This window comes from Gymnogyps californianus, chromosome 5, assembly GCF_018139145.2.
Source record: "Gymnogyps californianus isolate 813 chromosome 5, ASM1813914v2, whole genome shotgun sequence".
NCBI lineage: Eukaryota > Metazoa > Chordata > Aves > Accipitriformes > Cathartidae > Gymnogyps > Gymnogyps californianus.
In genome coordinates this window covers 16,622,077-16,645,940 of record NC_059475.1, presented here as the reverse complement: position 1 = coordinate 16,645,940, position 23,864 = coordinate 16,622,077, and the positions used below count along the sequence as shown (strand labels likewise).

The 23,864-nt window shown below is 37.3% G+C and overlaps 1 protein-coding gene across 1 annotated transcript; it reads left to right on the top strand.

The window, feature by feature from the left end:
* The first annotated feature begins 383 nt into the window (after positions 1 to 383).
* Positions 384 to 22,481, top strand: TSG101 (tumor susceptibility 101). The gene is made up of 10 exons (XM_050896777.1): positions 384 to 442; positions 4,430 to 4,514; positions 6,372 to 6,437; positions 7,035 to 7,198; positions 8,558 to 8,684; positions 11,326 to 11,392; positions 13,116 to 13,207; positions 19,033 to 19,235; positions 20,721 to 20,960; positions 22,151 to 22,481. Exons 1-10 carry the CDS (start codon positions 401 to 403, stop codon positions 22,238 to 22,240), a joined length of 1,176 nt encoding a protein of 391 aa, XP_050752734.1. The 5' UTR covers positions 384 to 400; the 3' UTR covers positions 22,241 to 22,481.
* The last annotated feature ends 1,383 nt before the right edge of the window (positions 22,482 to 23,864 follow it).

Sequence of the window (23,864 nt, the reverse complement as noted above, 5' to 3'; positions counted from 1 at the left end):
GGGCGTGGCGTCTCTGAGGGATGTCTACAGGCAGGGTGGGAAGCGGCTGCCAGCCGGTGTCGGTGGAGCTCCCGGCGGGGAGCCCTGCCCGAGGCACCTCCGGCACCGGGCGCCGACCGCTGCCAGACGGCACAGGGTGACCCTGGCCGGGGCGCGCCTCTCCGGCCTCCTTGCGCAGGCTGCGCTCTGCTCCCGCCGCCGCGTCCCCGGCCCCGCCGCGCCACGGGACGCACGTCTGTCGCGGAACTGTCGTCACGGCCGGGCGGAAGCGGGTGTCGCTGCCGGAAGCGGGAGCACGCGGCCGCTTCCTGTTTTTATGTAGGGGCGGGGCGGCTGGGCTGGGCCGGTGTGTGGCGGCGGCACCGGGAGCGCCGGTTGGGCGGAGGAGGGGCCGGCCGCCATGGCGGTCTCCGAGAGCCAGCTCAAGAAAATGCTCGCCAAGGTAATGGCGCGGCCGGGGGCACCGAGAGCCCCTTCCCTTCCATTTCCCTCCCCTCCCCGCCGGCCCGGCTAGGTGACTGCTGGCCGCCCCTGCCCTCCGCCTACCCTGGTGCGTCCGGCGAGCCGCCCTCTGCGGCGGCCTCTGAGCCGAGGCGGCGGCGGCGGCGGCAGCCTCAGCGAGGGGCCGGGCGGAGGGGAGCGGGGTCCTGCCCGCGGCCTGGTGCGGGCCGCTCGTGGCGCTCGGCGCCTGGCGTGGGCCAGGGACGGAGCGGGGCCCCCGTGTCTCCTTCGGCCTCGGCGCTGGCTCCCGGGAGCGGTCGGCTCCCCTTTCCCGTTTCTTTCCTTACGGGCGATCACGGACACTCGCCAGCCTGCGGCTTTGTCCCGGGCCGGCAGCTTGCGGGGTAGTCGTGTGGACGGCGGGCGAAGCAGTGGTAGAAAGGTTGCGTCCAGCTACCTGGAGACTGTAAATTGAGTTAATTTGTAAAGGGAAGTATGGTGCACCAAAACCTAAAATATGTCGTTATTTGTAGTCCTACGAAACTTTAGTTCTGGGTTAGGATATTGCTGGTAAAAGCTGAATAGAAACCATTTGCCTAGCTGAGGCTGTCGTGCATCGAAGTGGATCAGAGCTGCGGTGTGGGTTGTTGGGTTGTATAGCATCGTTTGCATTCACTGGTTAAATGAAGGTGGAAGGCAGCTTCAACTTCATTGACTAGGATAAGGGTGCGTTTTTTATCACCCTTGTTTAAGGAAACAAAATCTCTTGGAAGGTAAATCATTAATCACTGAATCATACAGAGCTATGTGTAGTTGTGCCAGTCTTCAGGTGAAAACTGGGCTTTGCCCAGCTTGAAATGAAAACCCCTGAGGCTGAATATTTAGGGAGATTTATGGTTTTGTTTGGGGGGATTTTTTAACATTTAATCATCATATTTGCATAATTTTAAAATGAAATACAATAGGCGAGGATCTGATCAAAACTGAAGAAACCTTATTAAAGGGTCTTTCGCCTGCATGGAATCGTAAGCAAATTTTTTTATCAGTTTGAAAATGAGTGCTGAATACTAACTTAGTGTCAGCAAATGAGATGATGTATATATTTGTATACACTTGTCTTCCCTAAATGAATTATTGCCATGCCACAGAAGAAACAGAATTTAAGGTAGTCCCGTGTTCTCTTTTCCCTCCACTCGCCCGTTTTATACGCCCATCTGACTTTCCGTAGGTAAGTTCAAAGTGCAATGTACTTAAGAGCTGATGAAAAATGAAATAACTATTTCACTACTTTATTTTTGAAAAATAGTTATACTTTCTGTTCCATAGAGGGAAGCTTAGTGATATTTCCCATATTGAATAGTTCAGTGTGTGAGATAACAAAAGACTTAAGCCCAGGTTTGGGGAAACATAAGCACTTAATTTAACTTCAGGTATTTACCTGCTGTCTCATCTTGAAAAGCATCTCTCTGTGATCTGTTTCCTGATATGTAAAATGAGGAGGATGCATTTGCCATCTGAGAATGGAGGAGGAAAAAAAAGTTTAAAAATTAAGAATTCAAATTAATCAGTTTTAGTTACCTTTGTAGAAATCACTAGGATCTTATATTTTCCAAAGAGATTTTGACATTTCTTGGAAATGCTTGACTACTTACTGTATGAACACAGGAAAAGATTGTCTTATAATATTCTAGTACTCCTTAGAATGGAAAAGAGAAATAAGCACAAAAAAGTATACTTTGTGCTTTAAATAATAAAAAAAATCTAGAAAAGCCATCATTCCCATTAGGAAAAACTTCTTCATTTGTCATTGTAGTATAAAGAACTTTGATCTTCTGTAGTTGTATGGATCTAAGCACTGAAATTAATAGCTGATGTAGCACTTAATTTTGCTTGTGGCAGTAGCTGGAATCTTACAGGCTTACCTCTACTAAGTAAGTAATTATTCATCACTCAACATAAAAACTATTTGCAGCAATACTCTTGTTCTTAGTTTTAAGAGACATATGAAAATATTTTTTAACTTTCAGGTCTTGGGCCTAATTTTTAAAAGCACCCCAGATAACCAAGTCTGAGTTTTATCAGCCCTGTCAACCACTGTGTACCAGACTCCGAGTATGTCTGCTGAGCAGGCAGGCGTTGTTTTATCTATTCCTTGACTAAACTGACTTGAGACTCTTGTGCCAAAAGTGGAGTTAAATCCTGACTCTGAATCCTTGTGCTTGTTAGAAGCTTCTGTTTGTGGAAGTCAATTCTTTTTTTAATAGTGATTATGCTAATCTTCTTGAGTCTATATCCTGCACCATAAGGTACGTTCCTATAAAAAGACCCCCTCTTTTAAAGTAGCTGGTGACGTGCTCTCATTCGTACTGTAGTAACGCATTCAGTGATGTGGATATGTACTGCCAGTCTCTGGCTGGCCTAGCCAAAATTTCAGACCTCTGTCTCCGTGTTCTAACAATGCCTGTTATCTATTTCTCGCTTCTGCTAGGTGTTGGGGAAGGAGGAAGGAGTGTACTTAAACGCTAGCAAAGTTGTCTCTCCTCTGTCAAGCCCCTCCTGCACGCCCCCAATCCTGCATCCACTTTCCAGAGGAGGCTGAGATGCTTTGCTGCAGCCCTCCCATCAAAACAGCATCCAGGGGCTGCCCTGCCCCTCTGGCTGATTGACCTCTGTGCTGGTGCTTCCCTGGACACGCAGGCATCCCTACTGGAGGGGTTGCTTTCTTTCCCACAGACCAGTGTTTTGCAGACTGACCGTGTGGCTGTTTTGCCCTTGGTCATTCCAGGAAGATAAGTCACAGCATCCCCCAAAGCACAGGTGCTTTTTGTAGAGTAAGGTGGCATTCTGGGAAGTGGCATGGTGTGTTCATCTCTGCTCGTTAAATAAGAGTTGTTACGCCCTGGAGTAGCATCCTTGTCAATCTCTGTAGATAATAGGAAGAAGCGTTAGTTTCTAAGCTTCACAACTCATGAGTGTTTGTTGGAGCAAAGATGAGCTTTAGCTGTGGCACCACACTTTGCTCTTGGATAATGTCTGAATTAATTTGTTCACATGTTGTTAACATCTGCCTGCTTTGGGTATCCGACGTTTCATTGTGTTGGGCCCTTTGTCTTCCTACCATGGTTGAATGAAAGGATGCTGTCTATGTTCCTTAAGACATCTGAAGATTGTAAATTTTATTTTATTACAATTAAAACATTGTCAAGGGGGACTACATTGTTAGCTTTTCTTTTTAATGGTAGTTATCAGGAGGAATGGCCACAAGGTTAAAGAGCTGTGCCATGTGGTTAACCAGCTCCCCGTTGCCCAGGAGCATGTCCTTTGTTGTCTGTGGATTATAGTTCTGAGGCTGTTAAATTCTGTAGTAGTGTATCTGTGGTTTACAGATCTTCTGTGCTGTGAGTTACCTCCTGCTCCTGATAAAAGGAAGGGGGTGAAACCAGTATTATTACTGATAATATCGTGCCTTGAAATGTCTGCTTTCTAGTTGATAAAATATATGAAAATACTGATCAATGATTGATAAATACTGTGATGCTTTGAAAAGTGCTGTGAAAGGTATCTGTGAGATTCAGATCCTAGACAGCTGTGTATCAGGAATGTTCAAAGCATCACTATATTTGTTCGGAGATGCGGTTTGTTGGTTGTTGTTTTTTTTTTTTAAGATCCACATACATCTCTCAGATACTGTTGGTTATGGTAGAACATGAATGAAAATGCAATAGCTTTCCCCAAATCACTTGATGTATGGACCCTTATTTAGGACTAAAAGCATCTTAACACCTTGTTAAAGTTAGGTAAGTTATATAGGCAGTGTTCAGTTAAGTAATACGGAGAAATAAATTCTTATTTCAAAATGAGAGTGGAGAAGAATGTCCATATATCAATGTAAACTCTCATAAATGCAATCTATTGGGTAAAACAAAATGAAATTAAATTATACTGAAAATTTAGTCTCTAAAGTCATTCTTTCTCTTTTGTTTTCCAGTATAAGTATAGAGACCTAACTGTACAGGAGACAACCAGTGTTATTACTCAGTACAAGGACCTCAAACCTGTCATGGATTCATATGGTTAGTCTGTGCATGAGAAAATTTTTGTTATTGAATTGTTGATGGTTTAGATATATTTGGTAGTTTTTGAGGGGAAAAAGGAGATTAAAACTAGAAAACATAATTTGAGTTTCTCTTCTTGATCTTTGACATCAATATTTCCGTAGAAACACAGACAGTTATTTTCTAAAATAACCTTTCTATATTACTGAGTCTATCTAATGTGCCAAGAAGTGTTGCATTTTTCACAGCTTAACTTTTAGTTAATTGCTCAGTGATGTCATATCAGTTGGTGTCCTAAGGTTCCTGGTATCTTACAAATTCAGCTTTCCTGTCATGTAAAGATATTTTTAGAGTTCTATTTAGAAAGAACTGTAAATCAATGAACAAATACTTCATTAAAAGTAATTGTGGCAGTCCATAAGAGTATGAAGAAAATAATAGTCAAATACATAGAAAATTGGTATGAGGTGGGTTGTAATGTAAAGTGATGATGACAATGACTGTTTGTTAGCTATTTTAAAGGCTCTGAGTAAATTTGAGTGTGTTAAATGAAGATGATATCTAGGGTCAACTCCAGAGGCTGAGGGCATGGTTTCACAAGATACAGTGAGCCAGCATAGCTGCTGAGGTCATCCTCCTTCTGATCTATCTGATAAATAATAATTTGTATTACTAATACATCATCAGAGATTTTACAGTCTTCTGCTTTCTAAATTCTAAATCTGGATTGAGAAGTATTAAGAAGGGACATGGACAGGTAAAAGATAAATTAGTTTTAACTTGAATAGCTGCAAGCCAGCAGCTGTCACAGAAATAAAAATTCGTGCAGTGACTGGAGAATCAAAAACAATAGTGAAAGGACTGTGGTTGGAATAGCGTACACAAGTTTGCATAATGATAAGTGATCAGAATTCCAGATAGGTTTGAGCCGTAGCAAGAAGCCCATTTGTGTTACCTAATTCTTTCGAAGCTGCCTGGGAAAGACTGAGCCCAGAACCACTTACAGATAATTGATATTATTTGGAGCAGTGAAGTGAGCAACAAGAAAATGGTTACATTGCTGTTGAGATAGTTTTCAAGTTTATATTAATAATGAAATACATACCCACATTTAAGTCCCAACATGTTCTACCTGCCTTTGCAGAACATTAGCACCTGAAGAATTGTACACGATAAGCTACATTTGAAGTAAGATTAGAAACTTTCAGGTGAAATTCAGAAAATAAAACCTTTATTACCAGAAGTTGATTGATTCAGCCAAGAATAATCTATTGGATTGGAAGTATAGGAAAATTGAGTACAGCAACTCAGTAAATTGATGTCAGGGTTCCTGTGCAGTTTGTGAACTAAGACTAATATTTGGCAGTGAGTCAAGTGCTACACGTTTCTTCCTCTTCAGTGTAGTACTGTTTGGTTAAATTACCTTTACTGATTATGTAATAAATGCCTATGGCCTAGTAATTTTCAGTATTCTTGCTGACCTGTTTGTTTGGAGAAAGCATAAGTAATTCTTTGTAATCCTAAAATGACAGTTGTTTTTTAAATTAAGTTTGAGTTCAGATTATCTTTGCAGCAGTTTGTATGGTTCCAACATGTTTTACTTGGTGTCTGAATGAGGAAACTGTTATTTGCAGTGAAGGTAGTTTGGCAATAATTAGTCATTCATTTCTCAGAAATATGTTATTCCTAAGAAGTTACCTGACTGTAGGCAATCATCTGCTAGTCCATAAATGTGCAAGAGCAGAACCTTTCAAGCTGAATTTATATATTTGTAACTTCTGAAAACTTATGCTAATAAATAGATGGAGTATAACCTGAACAGAGATTAATGTAGCAAATATGTTTGTTTTAAAAATACTGTTTGTTCCCTTTCAGTTTTTAACGATGGTTCATCTAGGGAGTTGATGAGCCTCAGTGGAACCATTCCTGTGCCTTACAGAGGTATGCATTTATTATTATTATTGTCATCACCACCCAAATTTATTTATTTATTTTCCCAAATTACATGAAAAACTATTTAGATTTGTCCTGGTTCAACTTCACTACTTTGATGATCACTATTTTCTTGAAATCCTTTTCTTGTCCAAGTATAATGTTTTAAAGAAATTGTTCCCTATTTTTGCTGTGGAATAAAATTTTAATGTTGAGCATTGCTTCTTCAGTCTTGTACAACTCTGTAACATCTCTTTTCTTTCAGTACTGCACATTTTTCAATCTTCTCAGTTGAATGAGGGTTGCAAACCATTTATTGCTGCAGCTAACAATAATTCAGATTAGGGTCTAGTAATGTTGCATTGTAGAACAAATGAGATCATGTATTAGTGGTAAACGATAATTGTAAATCAGAGTTAAATTATTCTGAAAAATGTTGAATTCATGGCCATATTGTAAGCTCTTTGTTGAATGTTGTTAGTAGATTTTGGCTTCTGACTCTGCAGTTGAATTTACTGGGTTTAGGAGTTTTTTATAAATCTGGATACAAGAGGACAGTTGAAGAGTTGGAATAACTTTTAAAATCTTTCAAAATCTCTTTTCTAGGTAACACATACAATATCCCAATTTGCTTGTGGCTGCTGGACACCTACCCTTTCAACCCCCCAATTTGTTTTGTTAAACCCACTAGCTCTATGACAATAAAAACTGGGAAGCATGTTGATGCAAATGGAAAGATATACCTTCCTTATCTGCATGAGTGGAAATATGTAAGTATAGGGAACTTTAAATTCTCAAATTGCTCAGTTCTGAATTCCTTTAGATAGTTGTATCATTTGTTGTATCAAAAAACATAATCCTCTTTATTTGAGATCTTAAACCATTTTCTTAATGAAAACAACTGCTTATTATTTGTAATGTCTCAAAGTTCAGGATGTTGCATTCTGTTGCCTGATTAATTGCATCTTTAGTTACAGTTTGTCTGATTAAACAGTGCAGCATAGGCGTCCTTCTCTGGCAGGACACTGATGTGAAGATCTGTGAGATAAGAATATTTACGGAAGGGAAATTATAAATTCTGTTAAACATCTCTGGGCTGAAATTAATCTCTGTGACTAAAATGGACTTGTATGAGCACTTGGACTTCTTTATGTAGACATTGCTGGAGCTTTGAGTGTATGGATATATTTGCTTTACCAATAAATAAAGGCATTGAGCAGTGCAGGGCCTCATAGAAGTTGTGACCAAAACATGGACTTGTAAAGAAGATAAACTGTGCTGACAAGGTCAGAAGAATGGTACAAGATGCATAGTTCTATAAAAAACAATTAACAGGAATAAATCTATTAAGCATGGGTGGTAGTTCAGTGCTTGCATGGTAATAGTGGAAAATGACTGCCCAGATCAGGATGCACGTCTTGCACAAGCAAGAGGATCATCTAAGATATAGGTGATACAGAATTCATTCAGTTTGAGAGGTTGGTAAAATTAAGTAAGTGGATTATAGAGCTAAGAAAATTTGGAAATAGGATATTTAATCTGGTGCTGCATTCATGATGCTTGTCCTTATTTTGGCGAAATGAAATCATGCCTGTATTAAATGTAGTTATAAACTGAGAAGCCTAGTTTAGCTATATTTAAAGGACGTTTGTGCCATTCCTTAGTGTGTTAGAGTATTTTTTCTATTGAGCCATTCTGAACCTGAGCAAAAGCTATATGCCGTATGAAATTGAAATGTCTGAAAACTTAGCGATCTGTACTTTTTTCGTGTTGGAGAGTGGATTTAAGTTTTTAAAAAATTATTATAATTCATCATTGCACAGTCATCTTCAGTCATTTATTGCCCTGCAGTTGATATGGAACCATGTATTACCCAGTTTATTCTGAGTGTAAACGCTACTGCAGCTGTATTTTGCTGTACCATTTTGAATACCAGCTGGCTGGGTTTGGTATCTCTAAAGGAATCCAGAAAGGAAGTTAAATATGCACATACATATACATGGGTATATTAAAAAAAAAATTAAAAACCCACAAATAAAAGGATGGCTTTTGAGAGCTGATGGAATGGTATAGTCAATTAAACTGTCTGTTAGCGAAATCAACAACTTGTGATTTGCTTACCCTCACAGCCCCAGTCAGACTTGCTAGAACTGATTCAGGTCATGATTGTTGTGTTTGGTGAGGAACCTCCAGTCTTTTCTCGGCCTACCGCTTCATCAAGCTACCCACCATACCAGGCAACAGGCCCACCAACTAGTAAGTGGTCATGACTACCAATTTCTACAAATACTCATATTAATATTCCAAAGTGATTGTTGCTCTGCATGGTTTGTTAACAAGTGATGCGTTCTACTCTAGAATGACTTTCTATATTGCTGGCTAATTATTCACCTGTGCTCTACTTGACCTTTTTGAACCATGTTGGAAGAATGTGTGTGTGTTTTCGGCTTTTGGAAGGGAGGGAAAATCAAGTTTGTATTTAAAAAAAAAAAACCAAATAAAAAACAAACCAAAACACACAGAAACACCTCCCAAGCCCCTCAAAACAACCAGTAACCTGTCAACATTCAGAGATATCCTTAAAAAGAGATTATTCAGATAACTGTCTTTGTATCTTAATTTTTTTATTCTGATAATACAAGTCCATCTGTTCAGTTTCCTGCAACCATTGATTTCATAAGCAGAAGCACACTGCTTGTGTTTCCTATGCCCACACTCCTGGGGTTTTTTATTTTTTAATAATTGCTGGCTGAATATGAAAAAAATCTGCCTTGTGATTTTTCATTCTTCTCTGTTGATTTGGTGCTCTGACTTGGTACCCATTCTTGTTTTCTTGCAAAAATTCTCAAGACTTTTAAAATCTTTTATTCATTTAAACTTCTGGAGGCATCTTATTTTAAAGACTGGGGATAGGTGGGTCAGGGAAAAAGGGGAAGTGGGAAACTGAAAATCCTAGAAATTCTTCCAAGAGGAGACTCTGCATTGGGTGGAAAAAAAACCCAACAAACCAGCAGAGTAGACCTACTCAGGCCAAAGCCTGGGGCAGGAGGGGAGGGGGAGCAGATTAGCTGCGGATTGTTTAATGATATAACAACAGTTCTACCTTAACGTAATGGTAGAGTAGCTGTATTTGGGGTTATATATTTTTGCTGTATTTTTAAGGCTGTGTCTGTTTTCTATTGAAATATGGCTTTTATCAGATCATAGTGTTACATCTGAAAAGCTGAAGTACTATTCATTACAATTTCCAGTGGAAACCATTTTTAACAAGGTCTTAGTTTCTTAACATGTGAGAAAAAGGGTAGCAAACATAAATGGGACCATTAGGGATAGTTGGCTAAAGGTGTTTGGGACTTTTTAGCTTGTACAGTGCTAGCCTACCTATAAGAGCACTGGGTGATTCTACTGTTCTGATTTTCCAAGAACAGTGGGTGTCAGTACAAGTATAGTTTTAGTAGAGACTGTGACCTGTATTGTGCTTTAAGGAAGGACCATAATTTGAAACATACTTGATTACTCTTGTAGTCACTCAGTGCTAGCATAGCTGAAGTGATTTTAGTGGAAATGTTTCAGGATTTTCACATTGTTAATAGCTACTTAGTTTTACTAGTGTAATCAGTTTTTCCTTATTTTACAGACATTTAGGTTTGTTTTTTTTTAAATTCTAGATACACTGTTTAAGAAGACATGAAGCCCTTTTTTGAAAATTGAAACATTTGAAAGCATTCAAGGATGAAAATAGCTCAGCTCTTTTAAAAAAAAAAAAGCTATTTGATGTAATACTCCTAAAATGACTAGAAATGTGGAATAAATATATTCAAAACATAATTTTTATAATAGAATTGTCAGATTTCCAAGAAGAAACTTAAAATTGCTGAAACTGTTAAAGCCTTAGACATTTATATGTGCTGGTAAAAATTTTTTGAAGTATAACTTCTGAATAGCAGAAATTACTGGATAAGAACATGGTTGGATTGTTAAACAACTAATCAACTGTTGTGAAGTCTAGCTACTAGAGTTCTAGTTATTCTGAAGGTAGTTATACACTCGTTATTTAGTGAGTAGAGAACAATGGCTACATTGGAAAGGTTAGTTTCTTTTTTCAGCTATTGTTTAAAAAATGGAGACAGCTCTCCAGGTGTGTCATCTTTAATAACATGCCATTTTTTTTAGTTTCCTAGCTGCAGATGCTTTTTCTTATGTATCCACATTTTACTTTGTACAACTACTTGTGAATTTTTAAATCGATACACTTTTTCATCCAGGCAGTGGTTAGTTTAAAGTAATGATTAAGAAAAAAACAAACATGCAGTGAAAGATGTTCTAGCTAGTTGTTCTAAGGAATGTGTAATTGACTTCAATTGCAGTTCTCATACTCTCCCTCCAAACAAAATACTCTTGAAAATATTTTAACTGCAGTTGATAGGTAGAGGTAGAATCTTCAGAAATGCAAAATTTGCATACGTTTTGTGAAAATCTGCTTGGATACAGAAAGGAAATTCTAACTGGTCAATACATGGAGGGAAGGTGTGCCGCAGTTTAGTCCTTTACGTGTTTTGAGGGGAAGCAGCTGCCTTGGTCAGTTGGCACAGAGATAGCTCACAACAAACGTCTGCATGTATCCCTCTTGCCAAGCTGCACAAGAGCAGTATGGGAAGTGTCTGGGAGTGTTGTGAGAAGTTATGGTGTTAGAGGATGCAGGGTACACATTTTTGAGGGGTTTTGGCCATAGAATGACTTTTCTTACTCTTGTTGTTTCGTTGTGTTATACTGTATTCATTGTTCAATAATGTTTTGAAAATCTTACTGCAGGTTAATATATATGTGATCTTAATATATCTTAATATATATTAAACTTCTGAAAAGTAAAAATATACAAAATCATTATTTTATTTAGCTTCCTATGTGCCAGGCATTCCAGGTGGAATATCTACTTATCCAGCGGGAAGCACTCCAAACCCGAGGTAAGAACCCCTTTAAACCATCATCATTTACGTGATAGACAGTTTCACTGAATAGTATCTAGTCTTAATTGTATTTTCTTATGGTATATTTGTTGTATAATTATTGTGTTAGCAGGTTTTTTTAAAAGTGAGGACTGAATTCTTGTCAATAGCCAAAAGAAAGTTTGAGAAATGTTTAGCTTTCTTAGTGTTGCTTGCTTCAAATACAATATACTTGGGTGATAAATATATTTTGAAAATTATTACCTAACTCCCAGATGTTATCTTGCTTCACTCATATATTGGATTAGTTTTTATAAGGTTGATATGTTTACATGATATGGAAAGAAATGTACTCCTACAAGTTGGGTTTTTTTATTAGCATTGTTAGTATTGTTTGGGGTAATTAGCAACTCAAAACATTGAACAAAACAATTGCTGGATTGATACAAACCTTCACTCCAGCATAAATGTGGACTTAATTCGGAGCACTCTTAAGGCAATTTGAAGGGCACAAAATTATTTTAAAAGCTTTTTATTAGTATAAAACAAAACTTTAAGTATATTATATAATAGTTTGGAATAAAGCTTTTGCAGAAGACTTGCAGTTCTGTCTTAGCAAATAGTAAGATGCTGATTGCTGCCTGCTAGTGTGTACCTACATTTTTTCACATCATAATTAATTCTTTTTATTATTAATATCCTTATGTCCTAATTTTGTGTTAGGAGCATATGAGGAGTTGCTGTAATATATAACATTTGATTAAAAAAAAATTTTTTTTTAAAACCCTGTAAGCATTAGGAAGGTGGGTTGTTATCAAAATCCCCATTTTTCACGTCTTAAAACATAAGTTCTTATGGCAAGTTTTTTCCTCCTAGATACATTTATTTGAAGTGCTCTTAATGTTTGTACAAAAATGAATAATAGAAGAACTATTTTTAAAATAATATCATTTATGGATGAACAGAAAGATTTTAAGAACTATTAAATTTGCAGTTATCTGGAGAGGCACAGAATATGCTTATTTTATATTTTACATGTTTTCTTGGACCATTTTGTTTACTTACAGCCATGGTTGATACTCTGCTGTATGCAGGTGTTTGTCAGTCTAGTACTGACTAATTTGAGTCCTTGTTTCAGTTGATAGTAAATGTATTTTAGAAAGGTATTGTAGACTGTCATGTTTTATGTCATCTCGCAATTGTTTCAGTGAACAAATGAATACTTTTGCTTTCCTTCATCCTTCAGAGGAGGGTTGAGAATTTCTGGAGGAGTTTCATCTTGCAACCATATTTTGCACAACATTTTTAGGTTTACATAAAGCAGTTCAGCAGTCATCTTGTTAACTACTCTCATATTAAAAATTATTAAATTGAAATTGTTGTTTGTGAGTTTGTAGCTAGAATAATTTCTTTTGGATACTTTTGGGGTTTTGTATGGCAAGTTAGAAATTGCATGGCAAGATTAAGAGATTGAAGAGAATTTGGAATGATCCAAGTGCTTGACCATGCAATAACTAGATAGGGTTTAAGATAAAATGGTGTCTTCTTAAATCGTATCAGAAATATAAATTGTGAAAGATGTTAATGTGAACAGGAAAAGAGAAAAAGTATAACTTGGCCTGCAATTTAAACATTTTATTATGTAAACAAATGTTTAACATGGTGATATGAAGATAATATACATGGATGATATTTTACAAATAGTTGCATAACATTAGCATATCTTTCTTTGTCAAAACAGCTACCCAAACTATCCTTATTCGGGTGGTGTTCCATTTCCAGCAACCACTAGTGTTCAGTACTACCCTTCTCAGCCTCCTGTGACTACTGTTGGTGAGTATCTTTGAAAGGACTTCTCCAAAGTGAAGGTTCCCTCTATAATTGATATGTAAAGAAAGAAAATGGAAAAAGGACTGTATTGTTCTTTATCTGACCTTCCAAAGTATTGATCTTCAATTAAAAAAGTTATTCAAAGGAAGAATAAAATACATTTTATGTCCTTCACCTTGTATTTTGTTCAGTCAGGAACTTGATAAATTCCTGGTTTTGTGCAATGCATTGTGTGTGCTCTATGAATATTTTGAAGAACACTGCATGTACTACCTTAAGGTTTTTTTCACACCCTTTAACTGTAGGTGACTTTTGCCTGCATTGCTCTGTTTGTGGTCATGTTTTATAAAAATGCTTTTGTCCTCATTTAATCATCTACTAGACTCACTTTATTCACTCTTTATTTATACTTTCTTTACTCCAAAAGTCATAGCTATCTAAAGCAGAGGTTTCCAATGCGTTTGGAATGAGCTTCATTTTTACTGAGTTTCTTCTCCAGCCTCTTCACTGTTGCTTCTTAGTGGTCCCTACTTGTTACTTCCTTCTTCCCTTCAGCAGCAAAATACAGGGTATTAACATGTATCTTTTCCCAGTCTGCTGCTCTGTGGCCCTTTGCTGGCAAAATACGCTAGCTTGGTTTCTGCTCTGCACCTCACTTCTAGTGCATGTGTAACAGATTGGGAACCATTGATAAAGGTCATCTAGTTAAGTAGGAAGTTGGTGCAGTAACTTTCCAATTGGATGATAGTCCTTTTGGAGCAGTCATATGGTAAGGACATAGACTCTTTTGTGACTTTGTTCAGAGTATCAATCATTTGTAGTCTCTTGCATCATAGTTCTTCATTTAATGTGTGAACTCCCAGTTATTTATACACACTCTTTCCTCCAGAACTGTGTGTATTTTGAAATTTTCATTCACACACATGGAGACAAAGCAAGTTCACAGCTTCGCAAGGGAAGATAGATGCTTTTACTTTACTCTTAAAATATTTGAGGAGTTGTTCTGTTGTTACACAATTTGGAAACCCCAGTAAGTTGTATGTTGTATTCTTCTTGTGCCTGATCCCATCCTTTGTGTCCAAGTTCTTTCCGCCTTCTGAGTTAGAAGAGTCTTCTCTGAAAGTTGTTGACCGTTTCAGTGGTCATCTCCTCTCTGAGGTGATGTGTGTCTACCATGCACACGGCAAGAAAGTTGCTGTCCTGCTTAAGTAGGTCAAACAGGACTCGGGGGGGGGGGGGGGGGGGCTGTGGTTGAGTCCTTGAGAATTAATGGTCTCCACTGGCTCTCGTGGGAACATGGGCTTTCTGCAGCGTCTTTCTCAAACAGATCCAGTTTTGCTTTTATGTAGTAGAGAGTTAATTTAAAATATAGGTATGTCTGATTTAATTTCTTTCCCTCATTTTCATCCCCGATGAAGATGAACAGAGGTGGAATATCTACCAGATATCATAGAAGGCTCTTCAAGTCCTGAGTCAGATCATCTGATACCATGTTGTAATGCCAGATTTTGTAGTGGCAATTTAACACTAGACTCATTCATGTGATGCAGCTAGGTAAAAGTCACACACCTGTTATACATGGTTTATCTCTGTGCCAAATGAAATGCAAACATGTCTCTTTAATCATCCACTGTATTTACAGTACTGTTTGGTTTTTTTATAGTACAGTATTGGTTTTTTTCTTTCAGCTGAAAATGTTTATTTCCTATACAGATTGTTTGGCTATAGTTTATTGTGGTAGTTTATTTAGGAGCATATCAGGTGCTACAACTTTGTGGGTGGTGGTGGGGTATTTTCTATAGTGAGCTTAGTTTGAATTGAATGAAAATACTCGTTCAGAGTGGCTTAAGTTTTTAATAATAGCTGTTTTTTCAAATAGTCCTTCAGGCTTTTTCTTTCTGTTCAATCATCTGCCATTAATTACCTTTCTGATGCAGTTACTAGTTTGATGATTCTGTAAGGTCACTTCTGAAACCAGACTCCGCCTGGTAAAGGTTAAGGGTTTCAGTGCTGTGTGGATTTAATGGCTATGTGCCATAAAATCTTCCCCAAGCTGGGCTAATTATGGAAGTGACAGAAAATGCTAAGGGTTCATGCTCTTTAAGAAGATATATAAAATCTAATTGAGCTGTATTAAAATGATCCTTTATATGTTCAAAGACCTCTCCTATCTGTTGGCATTTCTATGTGAACTTTCATTGTGTCAGGTGTATTGTGATTTAATTTTTTTCTCTGTCCTACTTTACTGTTAAAGTAAGCCCTGTATAAAAACTGCTAGAGTGAGGGATATCGGGGGGGAAAAAAAAAGTAGAACTGATGGCTGGTTCTGACTTTGTGTTAGAAAATAATTTATTATGTAAAGTAAACAGTAATTGAAATCATGCTAATGCTATTCTTGAAGTGAAATCAGACCTTTTTGTTACATTTTGGAACATGTATATTTACAATTGTCTGCCTTAAACAGGAAGTCCTAAACAGTGAATAAAGTCTTTGTTCCAGATAGTTTGACTGGCTTGGTTTAAGTTTTACTTCTCGGTGTAGAAAGTACTGTTCTTTTCTCCTTTTCATAAGCAGCAGCAATGATGAATTCCTGGGTTTGTGTGTATGGTGCCATTTGACAGCTTCTGTTGCTGATTCTAATAGATAGTTAACCAAATATTGAAAACTATCTTGTTGACTGGCAACAGGGTGAATTGCTTAAGCCAGAACTGTAAATCAGATCAAATGTTGGGACATTTATATTTTCATAAGGCTATCTTTGCACCAGTTGATTAATAATTCAGTCTCTTTTTCCCAATAGTAATTAGCTTATTTTTAAAAAATTACACGTATTCTGGTGCAATTTGTATGTAAGTAAAGTGCTCACATTAGTAATTATCAAAATCTGATGTTTTCTTAATTTTAGAAGAATTTGGTGATTAGTAAGCATGATGTGCATCTTCCCATAGTTCCTCTCATGTCATTTGCATAGCTTTATTTTTCCACATATCTGGCTTGGTGTAGGTTTTGTGGACAGGAGTAGAGTAAAAGGCATAGGGAAGAGATTTGAATTTATGCAGTCTTGTTCTGTTAGCAGCAGAAGTCCAAAAAATCCTCTAGATGTTTTAAGGATTCTGAGGTGTGCAGTCCTGTCAACAACAGTTTGCATTTGTTAGTATAACAATACCAACAGACACTCCAAATAGAAATTTATTTTTTTTTAATTGTGACAATACCCTAACAGAAAATTGTTAATTTTTTCATTCATATGCTTGTTTCTAAAGGCAGAGTTTAGATTTTTAAACTGTGTTCTGGATTGTTGCTGATTATCAGGAAGATATCCAACCTACCCCAAGAACACTGTAATGCTGAAATTTCACTAAACAGCCCACCCTTTTCCTGAATAACTGTAGTAAAATTATTGTAATCTTATTTCTAGCTAATAATAGTTTAGTTATTTAGTACTATCAATAACGTATTCAAAATATATTTATCACTGTTTATCTTAGTGTACTATTTACTCTAAAAATACCAATCTTTGAACTACTGTGTTTAAATGGCAAAATTAATGTATGGTTTGAGTTGCTTGTTTGCTTTTGCTTCTTCTGAGGGCCTCTGATTATTAAGAAAAGTGAAGAGGTTGATTGGATTTCAGCTGACTTGAGACACTTCTGAACCTTTGGGAAGGAAAAACAGAAGATATGCTAATGGTTTTGTCTTTAGCTATGTAAGATTCCTGGGAACCTTGATGAATATTTTTTCACTTTGTAATCTTTTGAGATCTAGAGTACTGGGAAATATGATGTATGTAATGCCATAACAACTTCAGGGTTTTGATAACTGTGTCTCTGGATAAAAAGATACTCTGGTAAAATTTCTTTTTGCAAATTTTCTTTCCAGTTACAGAACTTCAAATCTCTCTACATTTCATCCATAAAAGTTGGAAAGTTTAGGCACAAAACCTGCTATAATTCTTGCTTTATTAGTAGTTATTACAATCCAATTGAAATTTCACTGATCTAAAAGGTATGAGGCACAAGCATGGGGAAACTGTGACACTCCAGTTTTTCTCATAGAAGAATGGTTGAAGTGGTTTGTGACAGATACGGATACAATTCTGCAACCAGTAGCCACTTTACATTCTCTAGAGCAATCTGAGTTTCCTGGTCTGCAGATACACAGCACTTCCTGTGACAGACATAAAGGATTTACCTTTCTCTTTAAAAAGGTTTTAGTGACAGACTCCTGAAATTAGGTGATCTCATTGAAAAGCTGATTTGCAAAAGCAATAGTAATATTCAGGCTTAAATGTGGAAGCCTCTAGTGCTTCAGAGGGAGAGGGACTAATGAAGTGTATTGGAGAATTTGTTTTCTTCTATTATATTTTCTAGTATTGCTGCATCGAAATGTGATTTAATAAACTGACATTACAACCTGTACCTAGCAATCAAAACAATCAAAAAAAGGTAGTAACCTCAGTTGTTGTAATTCCGTTACATAGCAGCCTCTGTTGCTGCTTAACTGTAACATCAATCATTTATAGAAGCTAGTTATATAATACTAGAACAATATTGGTTAGTAGTTTGTTTCACTACTACTAAAATCGCTACCCTGAGTTTCTGGGCATGATGGACCAAGTGAAACTGGCAAATTAGTATACCTGCAATCAAATTGTATGTCATCATCTTTGTCTTACACTTACCTAAAATAGCTATGCTTGCTCTTGTTAGAATCAAATTGTGTAACTAATTCCACAGAATCTCTGTATGCTTGACTAATACTCTTTATTCAACTAACACTAAAGAAGTATTTTATCCAGAGAGAATTTTTACAGGTTCTTCATGGGTGCCATTACCTGATTTTATAAACCATGCTCTCCCCCACCCCACTGCAATTACAGTACCATCCTGCAGAAGTTTAAAAAAAGAAATGGTAGGCCCAGTATAACACTGAACATGTACCTAAAAGACTGCCATCTGATTTTAGTCTGCTAGAACATATCTATAAACCATGTGCTAATACGATGGATTAGCATTTCTCTCTCTGCTTTATAATCTTTTAATAAATGTTGCTTGTTAAAGTAAGGTTACTTCAATAACAAATGTTCTATATTAATGCGGATTGTTTTACTGCCCTCCCATACCTGCTGTAGGATGGCTGAATGATAATTGTGAAACCAGTTGGAAAGACTAGATCATATTGTAGCTTTTTAATCACTTGATACTGTCCAGTAATTTGTCACTTAAACAGACCCTGCTATTAGATCTTCATAAATACAAAAGGGCAGCAGTTAAGATCTTTTTCATTGAAATTATTTTTGTTAGCTTAGTGTTCATCTATTTTTATTAATCTTAAAGAAAAAAACACAAAAAAACAGTAATTGGCAAGCCTCAAGATAGAGTACCTATAGGCAAATTCACTGTCTCAAGCCAACTGTTACATTAATTGTGGTTGAATACACGTATCCATTAATTCCTATAGAGTTTACCAGAAATTTATTCTTCTTTAAAAGGACTCAGACTAACAGCATTTGTAGACTTCAGGGGAAATGGCCAGCCCATTTTTAAATTAAAGGCACATTGTGGATATAGAAGATTGTGCATATGGGAATAGTAAAATGAATGAATGGATGCATACTCTTAAATTTACTTGCATATGTCTTACTATGTTTTATCTTACTGTGGTCTCTTCACCGCTTCTGAAAATTATTATGGAAAACAATTTATTTTACTGTCTCATATTGCTAAAGTACATATAGCAAGTTAGCCGCCTTTTTTTTTCAAACTAGCTTTATACTGAAGCCAGTGCAGAACAGAGTTAATTTTATGCTTGTTAATTTTCTTCTGCAGGACCCAGTAGAGATGGAACTATCAGTGAGGATACCATTCGAGCTTCCCTTATTTCGGCAGTCAGTGATAAACTGAGATGGCGGATGAAAGAAGAAATGGATCGTGCACAAGCTGAACTCAATGCCTTGAAACGGACAGAAGAGGACCTGAAGAAAGGACACCAGAAACTGGAAGATATGGTAACTCGCCTGGATCAAGAAGTGGTAAGCTGAAATGAAACACTGCTCCGTATCTGAGTATTCCTAGTAGTGAACAGAAGCATGTAATTAATTCATTATTAAGCATGATAGAAATATCAAAGCTTCCAGTGTATTGCTTTTTAAATATATATTCTCTTTCCCAATTGAGGTGTATGTGTTCAGACTGAAGCAAGTCAGAAATAGCAGTGACCATAAGATGTATTGTCCTGCATGTATCTTACAAATGTCATTGTTCAGTAGTAGAGGAACAGTATTATTTTTCCCCATCCTCCCTGTGAAAGATGTCAGTGGTGTGAGACTCTTTCATAATTGTGTCTCAGTTTCTGGATAATAATGTGTAATGGCAGCACTGGAGAACATTTCAGTGTCTTAGTGCAGAGAGTCATTTTAGTCACAGCCTCCTTGTATAACCTGCAGACTTTTCCTTTCCCAGATAAGAGTCTCTCCTACTCAGTATGCTCAGAAACTCCTGCAGTTTTTCATTAAGGCCTGACATCTTCTGCTTAGTCCATCTGCTCCTTGCATTACTGCTTGGGAGTAAGATTTTGGGATTGATAAGCAGTTTCTGAAACCAGCTCAGTGCTCAGATACGGTTAAAAAAAATAACTAGAAATCATTAATCAGGACTAGAGAACAGGGGGATACCATTATGTCACCATATAAATCTATGATGTGCCCACTTTAAATGTAGTGTGTAATTCTAGTCTTTCCTATCTTGGAAAGAAAGGAAAGAATAGAACAAAATAGACGTTTAGTGCAAAGGCAAGAAGGATGATCCAGCATATCAGACAGCTTCCATATAAAACATGACTAAGTTAGGACTTCAGTCTGGAAAAAAAGACAGTGGGGAGAAAGAGAGTGGAATATGATAATAGTCTGTATGGCTTTGAGTGATATGAGGAAAAACACAATGGTGTACAATCTCTTTCAGTGTGTTAGCTGTGGGACATCAAAAATACCAGGAGGCAAATTCAAAAGTAGCAAAAGGAGGTACATCTCATACAGATGCAGTTAAATTATGGTTACCGTTAGTGGGTAAAGCCAGCATATTTTGTTTCCTGTCAATACAGTTAAGTGTTTGTTTGATCCATGCTCAGCAAACTTGTATAGGAACTTACTCCAAAAGACACATTTCCAAAGAAAATAATTATTTTGGCTTTGCTTTTATTATCTTTAGCTAGTTTAAATGGTTATTTTTCCTTATGTGGCACCTTCAAAATACTTAAAGACTGTTAGCATGCCTTCTCTGCAGTTACAAATTGGTAATGGATTGACATTATCTAAAACAGCCTTTACTTTTTAAAAATTAAAGAATCCAAAATCTATAGATTGGTAGCTCTTTCTTTTGTAAAAATCATAGTAGAGATGAGTAGAGAAGTAAAGAATCAACTGGCATGTCTAAAAATCTTTCATCTTGACAGTTGTATCACAAGCTGACATTCAGCTCTTGAGACCTAAGAAATAAACAAACATCTTAATTGTTTTTAGGCTGAAGTTGACAAGAACATTGAACTTCTCAAGAAGAAGGATGAGGAACTCAGTTCTGCCTTAGAGAAAATGGAAAGTCAGTCAGAAAATAATGACATAGATGAAGTTATTATTCCTACGGCGCCACTTTACAAGCAGATCCTGAACTTATATGCAGAGGAAAATGCAATTGAAGATACTATCTTCTATCTTGGGGAAGCATTGAGACGTGGAGTGATAGATCTAGATGTCTTTTTAAAGGTAGGTTTCTTGGGATGTTTTTAAGATGTGCATTTTAAATGTGTTTAAATACTTTGAACTCTTTTGTTCAGCTTATTAATGTTAGTGATTTCTTCACTGAAGAGGATCCTGTAAGAATATGAATGCTTATATGTTGAAACATAAGTTTTAAAAGAGGAATTTCAGAATTAAGATAAAAGAACAATTTTAAAAGCATTATAGATACAAAGTCATTTATCATTAGACGGGTGCAACAGTGTCAACATAAGCTTTCCATTGGGCTTGCATCCTAATTCTGGAGAAACTAACTTTAAGGGTGATTGGAATATTCAGAGAGCTTTTCACTTGCAGTCTATGGATGCCTCTGCTGAAGCAGCCAGTGGAGTGTTAGAATCGTAGGGGAGGGGGGAAAAAGCCAGCTAGTTTTGCATCTCTAGCAGAGACCTTGTTAGAGAATTTGTTCCCTTTCTTTGCTGTCCTTAAAGCTGAAAGTTTTCATAATGTCTGATCTAATAACCTTCCTTTATTTTGAACTTACATGCATGGTGATGGCACATGAAATAAAACCAGATCTGTTGTTATTTTGAAAAGATTGAAAACACTTAACATGGAATACAACTACACAAAAGGTGTATGTCAGAGGAATTAATGTTGCCATTGGATCTGGAAAGATGAGTGTGCAGAAGTGTTAATAGTCTGTACTGGGGCCACTGGGTAACGAGTTACCAGTCCTTCCTTTTTCTAACAGTTGAGGTTCCCCCCAAGTTACCGCTTAAGCTTTGCTTTTAACATCCAGTGTACAATGAGCTATGTAGAGACATATTATTTCCTTCTTACGTAGCTTGCTAGTTCTGTTTAGTTGTGTTTATCTACTGTTAAAAGAACTGTTCTCTGCCCCATGGGAAGTGCATTAGTCTGACTTCACCTTGGAGTACATATTACTACTTTTCTCTTTAATAAGAATATGTGCAGAGTTAATAATTAAAATCACAAAAAATATACTGTAGTGATTGCATTTGGTAGCCATCTGCAAGTAATTTTAAGCCAAGAAAATGCCATTTAGTAGACTAATGCATTTAGTGTTTCCAAAAAACTAACATCCTGTTTTGGTCATGGAATGTGTCATGCTTTGGAAATTTGTATTGCAATATAATTAAGATTATATCAAAACTTTCCCAACAGCGAGCTGTTCTTATTCTTTCTTTCTGCAGCATGTACGTCTTCTGTCTCGCAAGCAGTTCCAGCTGAGGGCATTAATGCAGAAAGCAAGGAAGACTGCTGGACTCAGTGATCTCTACTAAATTCTCAGACTTTAACTGGGAAGTTAGATTTCCTTATGAAGCAGCCATTCTCTTGATATTTCTCTTAATTAGTAGGTGCCCAGAATAAGTTATTACATCACTCAAGTGTAAGATATTTTGAATCAATAATATATTTTCTTTTTGGTAAAGACTAGCTTTTATTAATGCACTTTCTATCTCCTGTAATCTTTGTGCTGGTGGACTTACGCTGAATAAAACTTGTTGCATATTTTCTTCCTCTACAGAACTGTGTACGATGCGCTTTCTTTACAAACAGGCCTGCTTATGCAGTGTCATCTTAACCATACTTTCACCATACTTTCCCTTTACTTCTGAGATTTGGAAGACATTTCAGTGTCCCAAACTGGAAAAATTCACGTTTCAGTGTAACTAACCTTTGTTACGACCAGTGAAAGCTGAAAACTCAAAATTTCAAGGCCCTGCTGTTTGACCTAGCTGTTGACATCCAACGATTGTTTTCTTGAAGTGAGCTTAGTAACTGTTATATTGACTTGCCTATTCTACCATCAGATCATGGTCATAGTGGAGTATACCTTATGGTGCCTTAAGAAGCCTTGATGTATATTGCATTTTTCCACTAGAAAATGCTAGGCAAAAGAAAGGCTGCTACATTTGGTGTTGCACTACCTGCCAGGCAGAAAACGCTACACACCAGAATGCCACAGGAAGCATGGGTTCGGGCTGTGTTAGCTGGGACAGAGCTCGTAGTGACAAGCCTGGTGGTTAAACACTGCGCTGTCTGCTAAAGAGGGTATGTTGTACAGAGCATCTCCCAACTTGGAGTGCTGTAGGGATTCATGGTGCTGCTCTTGTTGCCTCTCAGCAGCGTGCTGCTGTCCTCCATTTGCTTTTGTAGGCTGCCTCAGCAAAACTAACTTGAAAAATGAAGTTTCTTGGTCTCAGCATGGTAATCAGCGTGGCTCAAAACTGAGTGTTTGTCTTAAGGCTTTTCATGTTACCATTGGATCTGAAGAGGTTGGAGTTCATACCAAAAAGCTGGGCGAGACTTCATGTAGTAAAAATTGTAAGTCCTGTGGATCTTCTGAAAGCTTTGAAAATGGCTTCATACCATCTTCCTGTCATCTGCATAAAACGTGATTATTCATAGCAGTAGTGACTGTGCTCTCTCTCCAGGTGCTATTTTGGTCATGTGGATATACGAGAAAGCAGTACAGTAACAAAGGAAAAGCTGTAGCTACTGAAGTTGCTTCACAAGCACTTTCAGATTATTTTAAAATACTTTGTTCTGAGAAGTATCACCAGCTGCAGTCCATATTAAAAATGTACCCTGGACTTCATCAGGTGATTTGTTTCTGTTCTTAAGCTACATGCTGGGTCCTAATGTTAGAAAAAGCTAAGAATAAGGCCTTTCCCTCTTCATTTTAATGAGGTATATTGTTTTAAAATATTAATGACAGGGAAAATGGTTAATTCTTCCTTATCCAATTTACTATGGGCTTTGAGGAGTAACTCTGGTCATTGTTTCTACACATGGCTGCTATGCCAGAGGAGATGCTTTTCTGTGTTTGGCAGCAAGTTGACTTTTTATGGATGCTAAGTACTTGATGTGGCGAGGTTTCTTCCTACATGCGTTTTTGTGTGT

What these genes read in the sequence shown, in the direction of transcription:
- TSG101 (XM_050896777.1), top strand. Translation starts at nt 401, where the DNA reads ATGGCGGTCTCCGAGAGCCAGCTCAAGAAAATGCTCGCCAAG. An exon ending in GGAAGCACTCCAAACCCGAG is followed by an intron (nt 11,393 to 13,115) that starts GTAAGAACCCCT and finishes TTGTCAAAACAG; the next exon opens with CTACCCAAACTATCCTTATT. An exon ending in ATCTAGATGTCTTTTTAAAG is followed by an intron (nt 20,961 to 22,150) that starts GTAGGTTTCTTG and finishes TTCTTTCTGCAG; the next exon opens with CATGTACGTCTTCTGTCTCG.